The sequence below is a fragment of the Vigna unguiculata genome, chromosome 8 (genome assembly GCF_037176805.1).
Source record: "Vigna unguiculata cultivar grain cowpea cultivar isolate G323 ecotype 2 chromosome 8, ASM3717680v1, whole genome shotgun sequence".
Taxonomy (NCBI): Eukaryota; Viridiplantae; Streptophyta; class Magnoliopsida; order Fabales; family Fabaceae; genus Vigna; species Vigna unguiculata.
In genome coordinates, this window is record NC_140799.1 from 33,617,390 (window position 1) to 33,634,525 (window position 17,136).

The 17,136-nt window shown below is 33.8% G+C and overlaps 1 protein-coding gene and 1 pseudogene across 1 annotated transcript; one reads left to right on the forward strand and one right to left on the reverse strand.

Annotated features, from left to right (window-relative positions):
- Nucleotides 1-8,887: 8,887 nt before the first annotated feature.
- LOC114195074 (exocyst complex component EXO70B1-like) lies at nucleotides 8,888-10,742 on the reverse strand (annotated as a pseudogene).
- Nucleotides 10,743-11,838: 1,096 nt separating this feature from the next.
- Nucleotides 11,839-14,341, forward strand: LOC114194065 (UDP-glycosyltransferase 87A1-like). Its single transcript, XM_028084107.2, has 2 exons — nucleotides 11,839-12,426; nucleotides 13,272-14,341. The coding sequence occupies exons 1-2, from the start codon at nucleotides 11,934-11,936 to the stop codon at nucleotides 14,165-14,167; spliced, it is 1,389 nt and encodes a 462-aa protein (XP_027939908.2). The 5' UTR covers nucleotides 11,839-11,933; the 3' UTR covers nucleotides 14,168-14,341.
- Nucleotides 14,342-17,136: the final 2,795 nt, after the last annotated feature.

Below are 17,136 nucleotides of genomic sequence, written 5' to 3' on the forward strand. Positions count from 1 at the left end.
TATATCTACGAAATCCCCGTTAGTAATTCACATAATATAACATGTATATATATGACAATTGTAATATTTATATGTAAAACATTTTATAAATATCTTAATTTTAATTAAATAATTTTCACTTGTAAACATCATACCAAATAAATAATGAATTATAAGATATCATCAAAATTTTTAAGTTGATTAAAATAACATACTATTATAAAATAGGTATAATTAGTCGCAACGTACCCAGTTTCGTCCCAATGTGTGTAAATGGTACCCGCTTTTAACTTTGCATCTACTTAGTACCCAAATTAGTTAATTTGCATCAATGTGGTCCATTTTCGTTAACTCCGTTAAATAAGATAATGTTTGACTGAGTTGACTAGTTAAGTGAGAAAAAATGTTATGACGTGGCACGAGAGTAGTGTGTGATGTGGAACAGTGCAGCGTAAGAGGAAATTGAAAAGAAAAAAAAGGCACGAATTGGGAACATAATAGAATAGGGGTTTTCTGGAGTCAGGGTTTACGAAATTTGGGCCATTTCATGCGTTGTGGACAAAATTGAAGTTGTAATTGACATCAAATTGGCAGCTATTTGGGATTGCAGGTGCACAAACCATTTGTTTTTGTCATTGATTGCATTATTTGTTGTTGGGATGGTGGGGTTTAGGGTTAGTGGTTGAATGTTGTGTGTGGTTTAATTTAATGGTGTTTTGGGTATTCTAAAGGAGATGGGTTATGCCAATGTGAAGGAGATGTGGTATTCCACCCACGACCCAGATACAGAACCAGGAGAAGAAACATTGTGGTTATGTGACCCACACGAACAAGACGACCACCAATGACTAAAACCATGCGACATTTCCCACTTCACTCGTCACCTTACCCCTACAACAAATCAGCTTCCCGGTGAAAAAATGAAGAAGAAGATGAAGATGGAAATGGAAAATTCGGGCTTTTTGAATGGGGACAATCAATTCAAATAGGGCATGACACGTTATCCACAAATTGCCACTGTACAATTATTTTCATTGACACGTACCCGTTCTGCAATGCCACATCACTGATCTGTTAACGACGTTTCTGAAAACTTAACGGGATGGACCATATTGATGCAAATTAACTAATTTGGGTACTAAGTGTCAGGTTTTACAGAGGGGGTTTCACTGGGGAGAACAACACCAATGAGATCTGAGCCTAACCACATAAGACACTGACACCACTCTCAACCTAAAACCTTAAGGCAATGGGTTTATGGGTCTTTATTCTTATATAGTGCTCTACTTTCTCATTTCTAGTCAATGTGGGACTTAGACTCACACTTGGATTCCCCCCTCAAGGGTGAGTCCCTTCAACCACATTGGTACACTAGCCCTCCAGCGGAAGCTGCCCAACCACGAGTACTCCTTTTCTGCCCTTTTCTGTACCGCCGTTTTTCTTAACGGGACACGCTAACCTGGAACCCTTATCTGGGACCCTTGCCAGGAAGACTTTCGATACTAGGACCATACTGGCACTGCACTCGTCTGAGCCGGTATTAACCATCGGCTCTGATACCATTTGTCAGGTTTTACAGAGGGGGTTTCACTGGGGAGAACAACACCAATGAGATCTGAGCCTAACCACATAAGACACTGACACCACTCTCAACCCAAAACCTTAAGGCAATGGGTTTATGGGTCTTTATTCTTATATAGTGCTCTACTTTCTCATTTCTGGTCAATGTGGGACTTAGACTCACACTTGGATTCCTAACACTAAGTAGATGCAAAGTTAAAAGCGGGTATCATTTAGACACATTGGGACGAAACTGGGTACGTTGCGACTAATTATACCTATAAAATAATTATGTTTGTTATTAGAATAAAGTAGCACCAAAACACATTTATATCTAGTAACAATAAATTTATTTTAAAGATAACAACTAGTAATATTTACTATAATACTCACATTTTAACATATGTATCAAAATCTTAGTTTATATATTTAAACAATCTTATTTTATAATTCTAGCACCATATAAAATAATTATATAGATATTTTGAAACAACTTTATGGTAGATTAAATCTTCCTAAATTGTTAAAAATATCTTCTTAAAACTCCTCCAAATATAAAATACTTCACACTAAAATTTATTTATTTAATAATATTAAATAAAATATTCATGAGAAACATACATTTTAATATAAATAACACAACACATATTTCATTTAATATTTCAAAGGCAAACTTTAATGTAAAAGACATTTAGCTTTATGCTTTGAAAAGGATGACGAGTAATTAATTCATAAAACTTGTATTATTCATTAATTTAACTATTTTGCTCTTTTGATAATAAGATGGTTAAAAATAAAAGGAAAAACCGATAATAATAATTCTGTTATATAAATATATTTTATTATCTTTTAGCAAATCAATTTATTATTCCTGTACGCATAATTAAGATCACATTATCTGATAATATATTTAAGTTAAAACAACATAACAATGTATATTTTATAAATTACAAAAATAATATTTTCTTTAAATTAATCATTCTAGCTTTTTATTTTTAGTGCCCTAAAGAAATTATTTAATCAAATTTGTAAAACTATTAAATTTATGCTTGTGATCCCTACATAATACAAGAAGAGTAGAATGATTTATGACTGTGATCAGGAAATTGTTTAGATTTTCTGGTTTGTAATTTTTGCCCAATTTTTTTATGTCAAAAAATAGCAACATTCTTGGAACTTTGGGTTTTTTTTACCTGTATTGAGAAAGAGCGTAAGCTTCGATCGCAAGGATTAATTGTTGATCTATAAGTGGAGACTGAGCATAGATCGATCATCTTCTCATGATTTGCATATGTCAAAAGTTTCTTGTGAGTATTGCGGAGGTGTAATCTGCTACTGTATGTTTTCATTGAGTTTTTTCAGTTGCTCTTGTTGACGAAGGGCTTCCTCCAGCTGGTGATGGGTATCCTCGGTCTCCTTCCGAAGTATCTCCCTTTCTTTGAGTGCTTCTACCCTTAAGAGTCGTAGATCTTCTTCTGCCTTCTTGCGGGATTCCTCACGTTCTTCTTCAAGATGTGCTTGATCAACTTCTGCCTTTAGTTTTATCTCCTCATTCTGTCACTGTAACTCCATTATACTCCGCATAATCTGTTGACGGGTAGGTCCCCCCCGAGTCGCATTCCGATTCCGATTCATCTCTATTTTTTGTTGTATCATTTCTTATTGGAATTTGGTGGAGTTGGGATTGAGTTTTACCGGATCCCACGGTGGGCGCCAATGTTCTGGTCAAGAAAAGTGTCAGATAATTCTTATCCAAAAACAAAAAGAAAGAAATATTTTTAACCCTAGCTTAAGACTAGCTTAGGTCAAAAACAATTTGTCCCCTGACCATGAGAGTAATATTCTTATTTATAGTAGATGAATCAGTTACAAATATTACATATATACATAATAATCTTAAAGATAATCATCAATATCTTCCTAAATCTCAACCAACCTAAATAATAACTAATGCAACTATAATAATTACATAATATTCGCTAGTATTATTTTCCTTAATCTTAACTTCTTACAAGGAGGTTAGTTTGCTATCCTTACTGACATCGACTCTACAGTGATACAACTCTACACCTCTGCTCATCATTGCTCAACCATCGGCTTTATGGCGATGCCACTTCATATCTCTGTTCTTTATTGATCATCACCCTATCATCGGTAATATATTGACCTTATCATCGGCAAAATATCGACGCGTTGTTTCTGGACAGGTACAATTACAATGAAAGTATGTGTCTTTTTCTCATTCATGTTTCTTTTCTTTTTATCCTTTTGAAAAGTTTTAAACTCTACTACAAATTTGCTGAGAAAAATTTGAGTTGCTTAGTTAATCATGCATGGTTATCTATTTTTCCTTTTTTTTTCAGTTTTCTATATAATTGCCTAACAAATTTTGATTTTGCCAAGGGAATCAACTCTAATCTTTTGTTTCCAAACCTATAACACTTGTTTAATGTTAATTTCCAAAACAATTCCAATTCTTTTACTTTTTCAATTCAAGCGTCACTTCATTATCTTGTAATCAGCTTGTTTCAATCCAATCAAGTTAAGATTTAGTATTTCCAATTCAAAGATCTCACACACCAAAGAATGACTCAAATATCACTTCGCATAATTTCTACACAAATATGACCTAATTTTCACCTTATCAAAGTGTATTTGAAAGAACAAAGTTGTTTTAAACTTAGTCTAAGAATTTCAAAGTGAATCAAATTACATTAACCATCTAAATTAATTCAAAACTCATCTATAAAGCGGTAAATAAATGTAATCAAATCCTAAAAACAACAAAATAGCATACCTTCTGAATGATATTATTTTTAATTTAAAAAAATCATATTAAATCACTTTAAATAAAATAAAAATTCAATTGAAAAAAAATCAAATTAAATAAACAAAATAAAGATTGGATCAAATTTGTAATTAAATAAAATAAACACAATAACCACCGTTACCAAGAACATCTAGAAAGCTCTTACAAAATTTTCTATATTCTGGCAACAATAACGCTTCAATGGATTTTACTATTGCTTTCCTCATTCGCTTATCAGAAACACTCCCCATGTAGATTGAATTATGCATGACTTCTCAAAGTACAGATAAACAAATGCAGCTTTTCTTTCGTTATCTCCGCTACCACATCAGCTTTAGCAGACTCATATGTGTCAACCTTCAAAATTTTCACCGTCTTATTCCACACCCTTTTCAGATACAGGTTGTAGTTTTTTCCACCTTTGCTGTGCGCGGTCGAAATCAGGTTTTTTAGTATTGGAAAATTATGTTTTGATTAAGTTTTATTAACAATTTTTTGATAATTACACGTAATAATACTTTAATAGATGAAATAAAGATTTGATATAACTTGAAAAAAAAAATTGATGTGTTTAAAAACATTTGTCAAAACTTTGTTAAAAAAAAATTGTCGAAAAGAAAAAATTGTCAAAGAATATAGTGATTTAATATTTTAGGGTTTCTTTCAAGTTAAATATGTAAAGGATAATGATATTTCAACAAAAGTTTTTGACAAGTATTTGACAAAGGTGACGTGGTAACGATTTTTTTAAAATTTTAATTACGAAATGGTTAGTTCACACGTGCAGTGGAAAGAGAAACCAAAATGAAATTAAATGTCGGTTAGAGAGAGAAAGTGAAGAGAGAAAAGGGGGAAAGTGAGCCCGCTGGAGTTTGTGGTTCAGTGAAAGTGAGATTCCGGCAACCATTTCGCCGGGGAGGGGGGATGGAGGATAGTTATCAGTGAAAGCGAGAAAGATAGAGAGCAAGAGGGATAAAGCGAGAACGAGAATGAGAGAGTGATCGGAGTTAAGCATTGCAGATTAGTGGTGGATAATTGCAGTCATTGACGCCGTTTGGGTGGGTTACCAGAGGCAGGTTGTAGAAGAAGTCGTCGATGACAAGGAATTCGTCATCCCGAGCGTATATGTGCACACAACTGTATAAACAGCTGACGCCGATATGGGTAGTAAGGACGCTGTATGTGGGGAGTTGAAGCAAAGTTTTTTGAACAAAACTGCAGGACAAACCAATAAACCTAATTAAAATGTGGTAAATACGTTATTCTTATTTCATTACTTAAGAAAAATATTCGTATGCATAACCCAATTCCAATTCAAATAATTAAGTGGGAGTAATAGCCTCACAGGACCCCAAGTATAAACCTGATAGAAAAGCGGGGAGTAACTCGCAACTATGTGGGGAGTACACATGAACTTTTGCAATATTGCTTCAACATTGAATAAACACTATTCTTAAGTTGCCTTTTTCGATCATTGACCATCATGTAACTCAATCACGAGGTCTAATGGACCAATTAAAATTGAATTAACGGAAGTATGTGGATTTAATATGTGCACACAACTGTATAAACAGCTGACGCTGATGTGGGGAGTAAGGATGTTGTATGTGGGGAGTTGAAGCAAAGTTTTTTGAACAAAATTGCAGGACAAACCAATAAACCTAATTAAAATGTGGTAAATACGTTATTCTTATTTCATGACTTAAGAAAAATATTCGTATGCATAACCCAATTCTAATTCAATTAATTTAGTAGGAGTGTGCCCTCACAGAACCCCAACTATAAACCTGATAGAAAAGTGGGGAGTATCTCGCAATTATGTGGGGAGTACACATGAACTTTTGCAATACTGCTTCAACATTGAACTAACACTATTCTTAAGTCGCCTTTTTCGAGCATTGACCATCAAGTAACTCAATCACAAAGTCTAATGGACCAATTAAATTTGAATTAAGTGAAGTATGTGGATTTAATATGTGCACACAATTTTATAAACAGCTCACGCAGATGTGGGTAGTAAGGATGCTGTTTGTGGGGAGTTGCACCGAAGTTTTTTGAACAAAGCTGCAAGACAAACCAATAAACTTATTTAAAATTTGGTAAATACGTTATTCATATTTCATTCGTTAAGAAACATATTCGTTTGTATAACCCAATTCCAATTCAATTAATTTAGTGGGAGTGTAGCCTCAGAGGACCCCAAGTAAAAACCTGTTACAAAAAAGGGGAGTTACTCGCCCCTATGTGGGGAGTACAGTCGGACTTTTTCAATACTACTCCCCACATACAGCGTCCTTACTACCCACATCGGCGTCAGCTGTTTATATAGTTGTGTGCACATATACGCTCGGGATGACCAATTCCTTGTCGTCGACGAATTCTTCTACGACCTGCCTCCGGTAACCCACCCAAACGGCGTCAATGACTGTAATTATTCACCACTAATTTGCAATGCTTAACTCTGATCACTCTCTCATTCTCGTTCTCGCTTTATCCTTCTTGCTCTCTATCTTTCTCGCTTTCACTGATAACTATCCTCCACCCCCTCCCCGGCGAAATGGTTGCCGGAATCTCACTTTCACTAAACCACAAACTCCGGCAGGCTCACTTTCCCCCTTTTCTCTCTTCACTTTCTCACTTCGCAACCCCCAGGCCTCACTTTCCCCATTTTCTCTCTTCACTTTCTCTCTCTAACTAACATTTAATTTTATTTTGGTTTCTCTTTCCGCTGCACTTGTGAACTAACCATTTCGTAATTAAAATTTAAAAAAAATTGTTGCCACGTCACCTTTGTCAAATACTTGTCAAAAACTTTTGTTAAAATATATAAAAGTGAATTCGTTAGATTTTTTTTTTTATAAATTAGATCAAATTGTAAGAATACAAGACAACATGTGAAGTCGTGCCTATTTCTTTTTTTTTTCTTTCTTTAAATCAGAGTCTTCCTGTGTCAGGACGGTTTCAGTAGAATGGAAAAAGTGAAATTCTCGTGTATTTTAACGACTTCACTTTCGGTTGTTCTTTTTTTTTTTTAAACGTTGTAGTGGAAAGTACGCCATTATGCTTCTCGCTTTCCTCAACCAGTTCGGTGCATGGAGAACGCCAGCTTTGAACTTCGCCGGTCACTGCGACTATGGTTCCTAGAGAAGTTGCGGCGAACTACAACCCCAAATAAACGATACTTGAGGGTTTATTGAGAAGAGGAGTAGAAATTTGATTAACCGTGGAACCATTCAGATTTGATTGTTGCAAAAGAGTCATTAAAGCTTGATGTTGCTCATGAGTCAGAGTCATAGTTAGAGTAGAAGACACTCTTGTTTGGGAAAGAACAGTAGTTATATCATCACCCTCGTCAACATCTTCGAGGGTTTGTCAATTATACACAAAATGAGAAGTCTGCATATGAGGAGGGAATCCATGTTTTCTATAGTAGGTTTCAACCGTGTGACCAGGATGATCACAATGGGAATAAACTTTGGGATTCTTACCAAAACCGCGACCTCTACCAGACGAAAGAGAAGACGGAATAGCAAAACTGTTGCGTCCGCGTGAAGAGGAAAAAGAAGCAAGTGTGTGGGGATCATCAATAGGAACTCCAAATTGACGCTAGTAACGAGAAAACACGATCAAGATTAGGTAACGGCTGCATCATCATGATTTGAGATCGAACTGTAGAGTATTGATCGTTAAGCTTTTTTAGAAAGCGAATAACACAGTCTCCGTCGCGATAAGAGCGGATGGTAGGAACAAGGGTGCAAGAGCATTTGATGTCACAAGAACACAAGGGTAGAAGACGAAATTGATCCAATTCTTGCCATAAATTTTGCAATTGAGTGAAATAAGCGGTGACACTAAGGGAACCTTAACGAAGGGCATAGATCTCTTCTTGAATATCAGATATACGAAAAACGTCACCCTGATAATAGCGTTTGCGTAGAACATGCCAAATCTCAGCAGCAATGTCAATCCAACTAACGCTTGGAGCAATAGGGATATCCAGAGAATTAACTAGCAAGGACATAACAATGGAATTGTAGCGATCCCACGGGCCAAATAAGTCAGAAGTAGGGGGTGGGCGAGGAAGAGTGCCATTGATGAACTGAAGTTTGTTCTTCGAACGCAGAGCAGTGGAAACATCATGTGACCAGGAATGATAATTGGAGCCATCCAATTTTATCGGAACAAAAGGGATTCTAGGGTTATCGCCACTAGTAATGAGGTAGGGATTGGAAGAATCAAGAAGAGTAGTATGATGGGCCGCCATGGAGGAAGCAACAAAGAAACAAAATCACTGGAACCTGAAATGGCTCGATGATACCATGTGAAAAGAATAAAGGAGGAGAGGACATAAATTAACAGTGATAAAAGAAATTGTATTATTCACTCTGATAAATGTTTCAGTACTAAAAAAAAAAAACTAATTGCTAACAATCGAACGGTAAACGTAACAGAATGACACGTACTAAAAATAGAATCACCAAAAGCAAAATAGAATAACCAAAAGCTAAATATTATGCCATACTACACCACACTGTAACTCTAACAAAGTGATATCATATTTCCTTGAAACAAATTGCTGAGACAATTTTGAATGTCTACGATTCCGAACTTAATATACTCATAAGCTTGATTACCAGAAACAACTTGAAACCTATCACAAAACTTTCCATATCGTGGCAACAAAATCTCTTCTATGGATTTTATTATTCGTTCCTTCAGTCCCTTATTAGAAACCGTCCATGTAGATTGAATTGTGCATGTCTCCTCAAAGTGCAGGTTGAACAAATGTAGCTTATCTTTCATTAACTCCGCTACCACAACAGCTTCCACAGACTCATTTGTCTCAATCTTTAAAAACTCCACAATCTTATTCCACGACCTTCTTAGATACAAGTTGCATTTTTGCTGCACCTTTGTTGTGTTTCTTGGAAACCAATCATTGTCGAATTTCAAATGACTCCTCTTTTGTTCTATGTAACTGAGATTATTGATCATAAAAATATAGCCCAATGCGGGGTCAGTGTAGTAGTCTTTAGACTTGGCTTCCAACTCGCTCTCTAACAACTCCATCATCCTTCCTATCACCATCCAAAACGAAGAATTCTCGACGCGGTTAGATTGGCCAGACCTCCGGTGTATCCAAGCTACACAACTTCTAATGATGTAATCCGTTGCTTCCTTAGTGATCAGATGAAGCCCTCCGTTGGTAAAAGGTGCCGACACATTATCAGGGTAAATGATATCCCCAAAGTTGTTTAGCGTAGCCAATATTTCCTGAATGTCTTGAAGATCCCTTAAGAACGATGATTTGATAAACAAGATCGGTGAGGTGAATTCCGGTAGCAGCTCGCCCAATGACTGCGACATTTTAGGGACGATGTTGCACAAAAGATTCGGCAAATAGCTCCGGGTTGTTATGGTGGTATTTGCAAAACTCACTAAACTAATCGTCAGTTCCTTGCAAATCTTCTCGAAGTAGACATTGGCAGCGACATGGCTCCCTGAAAAGAGGTAATCGCAGAGGCTCCTTTCATTGGGAAACAGTATCTTCCCAGCAGCCTTGCACGTTTTTAACCACTTCTCAACGTCCTCGTTGTTGTACATATAAAGTTGCAACCGAAGTTCCCGCAGACACTGTTTTAGAAACTCCCTACGCCATTTGCTGTAAATGTCGCTGCATTCCTCCATGAAACCGCCATTCACCATCAGCTTCGCGGTTTCCTTAAGGCGCCTCATAATTTCCGATGGAAGTGCATGCATCAACAAATCGACGCGAGGATTCGGTACTCCTTCGGGGTCAACTAACACCTTTGTAAGGTATGTGTCTACGGGATCTACAAAACATGAGAACAAGAATCTCATTATCCTTCTCAAGCTCCTTTATACAATTCGTGAGTTGTTGTTGGATGATAAGATCCCTATCTTCTGGTGAGGTAGATATATCATCAACATCAGAATTAGCTTGTTGTGACATGATGATAACATGACTCTCTGTGTCATCAACTTGAATGATTACTTGATTTTGTTCCTCTGGGGTGTCGCGCGGATAGTCTCGAAGCTGGAGGAGGGAATAACTGAAACCCCCTCCAACAATGACTAACCACAATTTGATCTTCATCAGTTGTACTGTTAGAACTCCGCAAAAGAAATATAGCAGATCTATCTGGAATCCAAATTGAGTAAGATTTGACAAGCCAAGCGACATGGTAGCAAAAGCAGCACAAGAGATCAGACTGTATGCATCTGGTTTACCCTTCACCACTTTATCCCAAAAAAAGGAATAAACAGAAGTGGTTATTAGAACCAAAAATGCCAAATGAACTTCCAGCCAGAGAGAGGTGGAGCTCGACCTCGCCGGTGCGAACAAGACGGCAAGGCAAATGATGAAACTGAAAACAATTATAAAAGGACAAATTAATTTGTTTTAATAGATCCGTTATAACAAAAAATTAAGTGTTTTTTTTATTGAAGACAAATATGAAGGATACTTTTAACCTAAAATGAGAGAGAGCACTAAGGCCAAAATAAATGTCTCATGACAAGAAGAGTTAGTGTTTTATTTACAAGAAAAAGAAACGTTATACTTAATCTTCACTTTCCCCCAAATTAGAAATCTTTTTATTACAAGAAATATTTAATAATCCTAGCCTAACCTTCTCCCAAGAAACTTGGCCCGTATCCTGCTTCAGGTTTTCTTCTCTAATAACTCCCTTTAAAAGTCAACTAAACTTCTTTAGATAAGTTGTGCCTGTTTGTGTGTTATGGGGTCATATCCACCTCAAGCTTTATCCATGTTCGTCTTTCAGTTTCATTTTAGTCTTTTTCATAGCTCGACCCATGACAATTCTGGTAGGTCAATTAGGGGGTACGTTGTAACTAAGTTAGAACTTGTCTAGTGGCCTAGCTAAAGGTCATCTTCCGATTACTCGGCCTACAGATTATGTGTTTATGAAATTCATGTTAACTTTCTGATTCATCATCATTTTGCAATAATTCAACCAAAATCCTAACAAGTTATATCGGTTCATGACAAATTTTTAATAAAATTCATCGTTTTAAGAGCAATGTTTATCAAATTAGAATCGAAATAATTATGTTGAAATCTAGCCACTGCACAATGCAAAATCTAATTTAACTTTTTTAAAAAAGGAAAAGACTTAATTATAAGACTAAACTCAAAAAGAGTAAATATATGTCGAAAAAAATATTTTTTTAATAAATTTAACAAAATTTTCATAAATAAATTAAATAGATTAATTTTTTATTTTTTAATCAAAATAAAATAATAAAATAATACTTTTTTATCTACAAATATTATTAAAAGTAGATTTTAAACTTAACCCACGTTATCAAAATTTATAAAATAAAAATTATATTCACTTATATATTATTAACCGATCTTATTTCTAATCCATGACTATCAAGATAGTTGTAAATTTTTTTTTTGTCAAATTTATCATTTTTCCGTGACGAACCACATAAATTGCATCATTTTCCGAACACAAATATACGAAAGCACGTGTTCAGTACATTTGAACTTTCATCTACTTCCAGGACTTTACTCATTCTGCAACCCCTAATTCCCATGGAAGCTCCTTCAGCTCCATCAAGTAGTCCCTGTCACCTCGTGGCCATGCCCTACCCTGCAAGGGGCCACATCAACCCACTTATGAACTTCTGCAAGCTGCTTCTCTCCAACAACACTGGAATCCTCGTGACCTTCGTGGTCACAGAGGAATGGCTTGCCCTCATCGCCTCCGACCCAAAACCCGACAACATCGAACTTCGTTCAATCCCCAACGTGGTACCATCCGAATTCACTCGCGCAAACGACCACCTCGGCTTCATGGAAGCTGTCATGACCAAAATGGAAGCCCCATTTGAGGAGTTGCTCCGCCGCCTTCAGCCGCCGCCAACGGCCATCGTAGCTGACACCTTTTTGTACTGGGCGGTGGTGGTTGGAATCCGAAGGAATATTCCGGTTGCATCGTTTTGGACCATGTCCGCGTCTATGTTCTCTGTGCTCTACCACCATCACCTTCTGGAACAGAATGGACATTACCCTGTCAATTTGTCAGGTAATCAGCATCACAAATTATTTATCCTCAACTCATATTAACTTTGATAATTTTCCTATTATAAAATCTATATTAGTTTGAAATTGTGCTTTTAAATACGTGGTTTTCGTTTTTATTTTGTTAAAAATGTTACTTTAGTCCCAATAAAGTTTTTTCTACTCTTCTTATCCGTATGATCAATTTTAGTTTTAGGGTGTATTTAGTTCTTAAAAAAGTTCTAAATTTTAATTTTATCTTCATCTTTTAGAACATTGATTTCTATACTTTTTAAATGATTTCCTATTACAAGGAGAAACGTGTTAATTTTAGGCAGGATCCAAGTACTTTTAAAATTACGAAGAGGAAAGTTATTAATTTTAAAAGTGAGAGACGATAATCAAAATTTGAAACTTTTCATGAAAGTAAAAACATCATTAATCTTAAATAATGTGCAAGTAATTTATAAATTTACTGAAATTAAATCAATGCCGTTAATGACTAAAATGAAACAAAAGAATTTTATAAAGATCAAAACAAGGAAAAAGAAACCCTAGAAATAATAATATGGTGTTTAACCAAGTTATGTAAGTGCTAAAATTGTATAACACTTTATATTAACATTTATCTTATTAATGTAATGTGTATTATGAAAGTACATAAAGGTAATATTTAACCATATTCTCATTCCCTTTTTGAAGTTTATTGTATTTAACATAAATAGTATAATTTACAGAAAAAAAAAAACGAACTTATAAGACTACACCTCCTCGTCCTCGTTTCTGATTCAAAAAATTATTACAAGTTGCATGAAATTCGAATTTTGATATTTGGGAACACTGGAATTATGGATCTGTGCTGTTTATCAGAAAACGGTGAGAAACGTGTGGATTACATTCCTGGAATTTCCACAATGCGCCTCGCAGATTTTCCGCTAAACAATGGAAGTTGTAGAAGTACGCAAACGATGCAATTGAGCCTAAAAGGTTTCAAATGGGTTTCCAAAGCACAGTATCTTTTATTCGCTTCTATTTACGAGCTTGAACCTGAAGCCATTGATGTCCTTAAAGAAGAGTTGCCCTTTCCCGTATACACTATTGGTCCTGCCATACCTTATTTTAGTCTTAAAAACACTCCCACTCTGAGCCCTAACAATGGGACTAGCCATGGCTACATGGAGTGGCTAGATGCACAACCTGTTGGTTCTGTTCTTTACATCTCACAAGGAAGCCATTTCTCGGTTTCAAGGGCTCAAATCGATGAGATTGCATTTTCTTTGCGGGAAAGTGGCATTCGGTTCTTGTGGGTAGCCCGTGGTGAGGCTTGGAGGTTGAAAGAGATATGTGGGGAGAATGGATTAGTGGTGACATGGTGTGACCAATTGAGAGTGTTGTGTCATGGTTCTATCGGAGGGTTTTGGTCCCATTGTGGCTGGAATTCCACAAAAGAAGGTGTGCTTGCTGGGGTTCCGTTTTTAACCTTTCCAATAGTTATGGACCAACCGTTGGACAGTAAGTTGATAGTGGAGGATTGGAGGGTTGGTCGGAGAGTGAAGGAAGACGTTGATGTGAATAGATTGGTGAAGAAGGGTGAAATTTTAATGCTTCTGCAAAAGTTTATGGATTTGGACACTGAGCTTGCAAGGGGAATCAGGGAAAGATCCAAAACTCTTCAGCAGATATGTCTTCGTGCAGTTACAGATGGTGGCTCAGCTGCTACTCATTTAGATGCCTTTTGTAAAGATTTGATGCAGACAAACCATTAATGCAGTAAACATATGGTAGATCATTTAGGCACTTATTTCCAATTTCAACCATGTTTGTTTAGTAATTTTTTTTTCTAGTTAAATTTCGCCCTATCATTATTCATGTTATTTTCAAAGACATAGTATTACAGTATCTCTATTTCTTTTATTTAAAATAAATTAGTTTGATATCAATTTAGTATTAATATATTTTTTAACATTATAATGTTACGCGTCATTATGAAAAATTGGATTTTTGATTAGATTAACATTCCAAAATATAATCATATATATTTCTACATGAGAGAAAATACTATAAAAAAGAAAGGTACAAAAGAATTGGACTATATACCACACTCATGCAAAAAAAAAAAAAAAGTAACTCTCCAAACTTAAACATAGGAAGATTCTATCAATTCCTAAAAAAATTAATCCTTAGATAAGGATGCAATACTCATCACACATGATTCACACATCTATTTCTTTCTCTAAAAATATAAGAAATTTAAAAAATAAAATTTTTATCAATAAAGTATATTTTTTTTTTAGTACCATTTTATTAAGTTACTCTTACCTCAATCAAATATTTTTTTCAAGTCACTTCTAGTTTAACTGAGTATTATTTCCCATGTCATTTCTAGTCCAACACAAGTATTCTAATCTAGCTCTCAATCACTCCTTATTAACCTCATTCAAGTACTCTTCTACCAAGTCCTTTTTTTATTTAACTAAGTATTCTTTGAAAAAGCACCTTTGACATAAGCAAATATTCTTTGAACAACAATCATTATTGACTACTAACCAAGTATTATTTCTGAAATAATCACTAAGATAAAAAGATTGTTTGATTGGTAATTGTTCATTACACTTTGTTCATTGGGGCAGTTAATCGTTTGAAGATACAAATGGTTCATACTCTCCTATAGTTTTTTGAATGAGCGTTGACAATGTTCTACTTGAAACCTTTTGTTGAATAAGAAATTTTACAACGTTGTAGCATTACACAACATGATCTTTCTCTTTCTTTTTTGTATTGTTCTTTATATAGGCTTGAAGAAAGTAGTTGTTGTGACATAGTTTCTGGCTCTTGAGCAACTTGAATTCTTGGAATTTGTTTTCCTTTTTTTGAGGAGTTTGATTGTGATGGATGCATATAATGCTCTCCTTACAACAATAAAGGTTCTTATTTCATTTTTACAATATCTCAATAGTTGAATGTATTTATCTTCTTCTTACACAATAGACATTTTCTTGGTTCATCTTAAACTACAATTTCATACGAAGTTGATAATTATTCCAAAGTTGAAAAATTCTTTTTTTTGTGAAGAAAAACATCTTTTATCTCCATCCTTAGGAAATCTTCTGATATATTTTGTCGTTTGACCGATGAATCTCTTTGACAAATGATTGTATGATTGTGGTAAATTTCTCTGCAACATATAATAAGTATTTATATATTTTTCACGTGATACAATATTAGTTTACTTTTATATATTTTATCATCTGAGATTGTTTCTGTTTCTATAGTGTTGTATCATCTATCAAACGTAACACTTGCATCTTGTATTATTTATTGTCGAGATTAAACATAATTTGTGAGACGAAACATAATTATATTTTATACTTATCATTTAAAGTTTTAATTATTTACAAAACCTTTACCGTGATAATTTCTATTTAAATGTCGTGGAAAGACCGTGTTGAAGCTAGTTTTTGAAAGTTATATATATATATATATATATATATATATATATATATATATATATATATATATATATATATATATATATATATAAGTTAATTTTTTTAAAAATTTTCGTCAAATTTTGTTAAATCAGTCCTAAGTATTTATATATTTTTCACGTGATACAATATTAGTTTACTTTTATATATTTTATCATCTGAGATTGTTTCTGTTTCTATAGTGTTGTATCATCTATCAAACGTAACACTTGCATCTTGTATTATTTATTGTCGAGATTAAACATAATTTGTGAGACGAAACATAATTATATTTTATACTTATCATTTAAAGTTTTAATTATTTACAAAACCTTTACCGTGATAATTTCTATTTAAATGTCGTGGAAAGACCGTGTTGAAGCTAGTTTTTGAAAGTTATATATATATATATATATATATATATATATATATATATATATATATATATATATATATATAAAAGTTAATTTTTTTTAAAATTTTCGTCAAATTTTGTTAAATCAGTCCTAATTTTGTTTTATAGGTAAATTTTTTTGTTAATTTTGTTCAATTTAATCCTTTTTTCTAACATTATTTAAATCATTTACGATAATGAATCGTAAATGTTACGTGTCATTTTGTGATTTTTTTTAATTTTTTTAAATGTCCATATGTGAGAGTCAATGTTTTATATTTAATTTAATCTCTATATTTGTTATTTTATTCAATTCAGTTCTAATTTTGTTTAAAATTGAATAATTTTGTCTTGAAATTGGGACCAAATTTAATTTTTATATAAAAGTTATAATGTTGTGAGTTTTAATATATTTAATAAAAAATGCGAATTTTAATATAAAAATTAAATTTGGTCTCAATTTGGAGAGGGACAAAATTGGTTCATGTTAAAAAAATTGGAACTAAATTGAATATAAAACATCGACTCTAACACGTAGAATGTTGTTGGGTTGACACGAGGAATTTAAAAAATTAAAATATAAAAAAAACACGAAGTGACACGTCATGACCGTTAATGATTTAAACTGTGTTAGCAAAAAAAAACTAAATTGAACAAAATTGACGAAAATTAATACCTATTTGAACACAAAAATAAAATTAGAACTGATTTGATAAAATTTGACGAAAATTGAGACTAAAAAGATATTTTAACCATATATATATATATATATATATATATATATATATATATATATATATATATATATATATATATATATATATATATATATATATATATATATATATATATATACACACACACACACATATAT

What these genes read in the sequence shown, in the direction of transcription:
- LOC114194065 (XM_028084107.2), top strand. Translation starts at nt 11,934, where the DNA reads ATGGAAGCTCCTTCAGCTCCATCAAGTAGTCCCTGTCACCTCGTGGCC. An exon ending in TTACCCTGTCAATTTGTCAG is followed by an intron (nt 12,427 to 13,271) that starts GTAATCAGCATC and finishes GCTGTTTATCAG; the next exon opens with AAAACGGTGAGAAACGTGTG.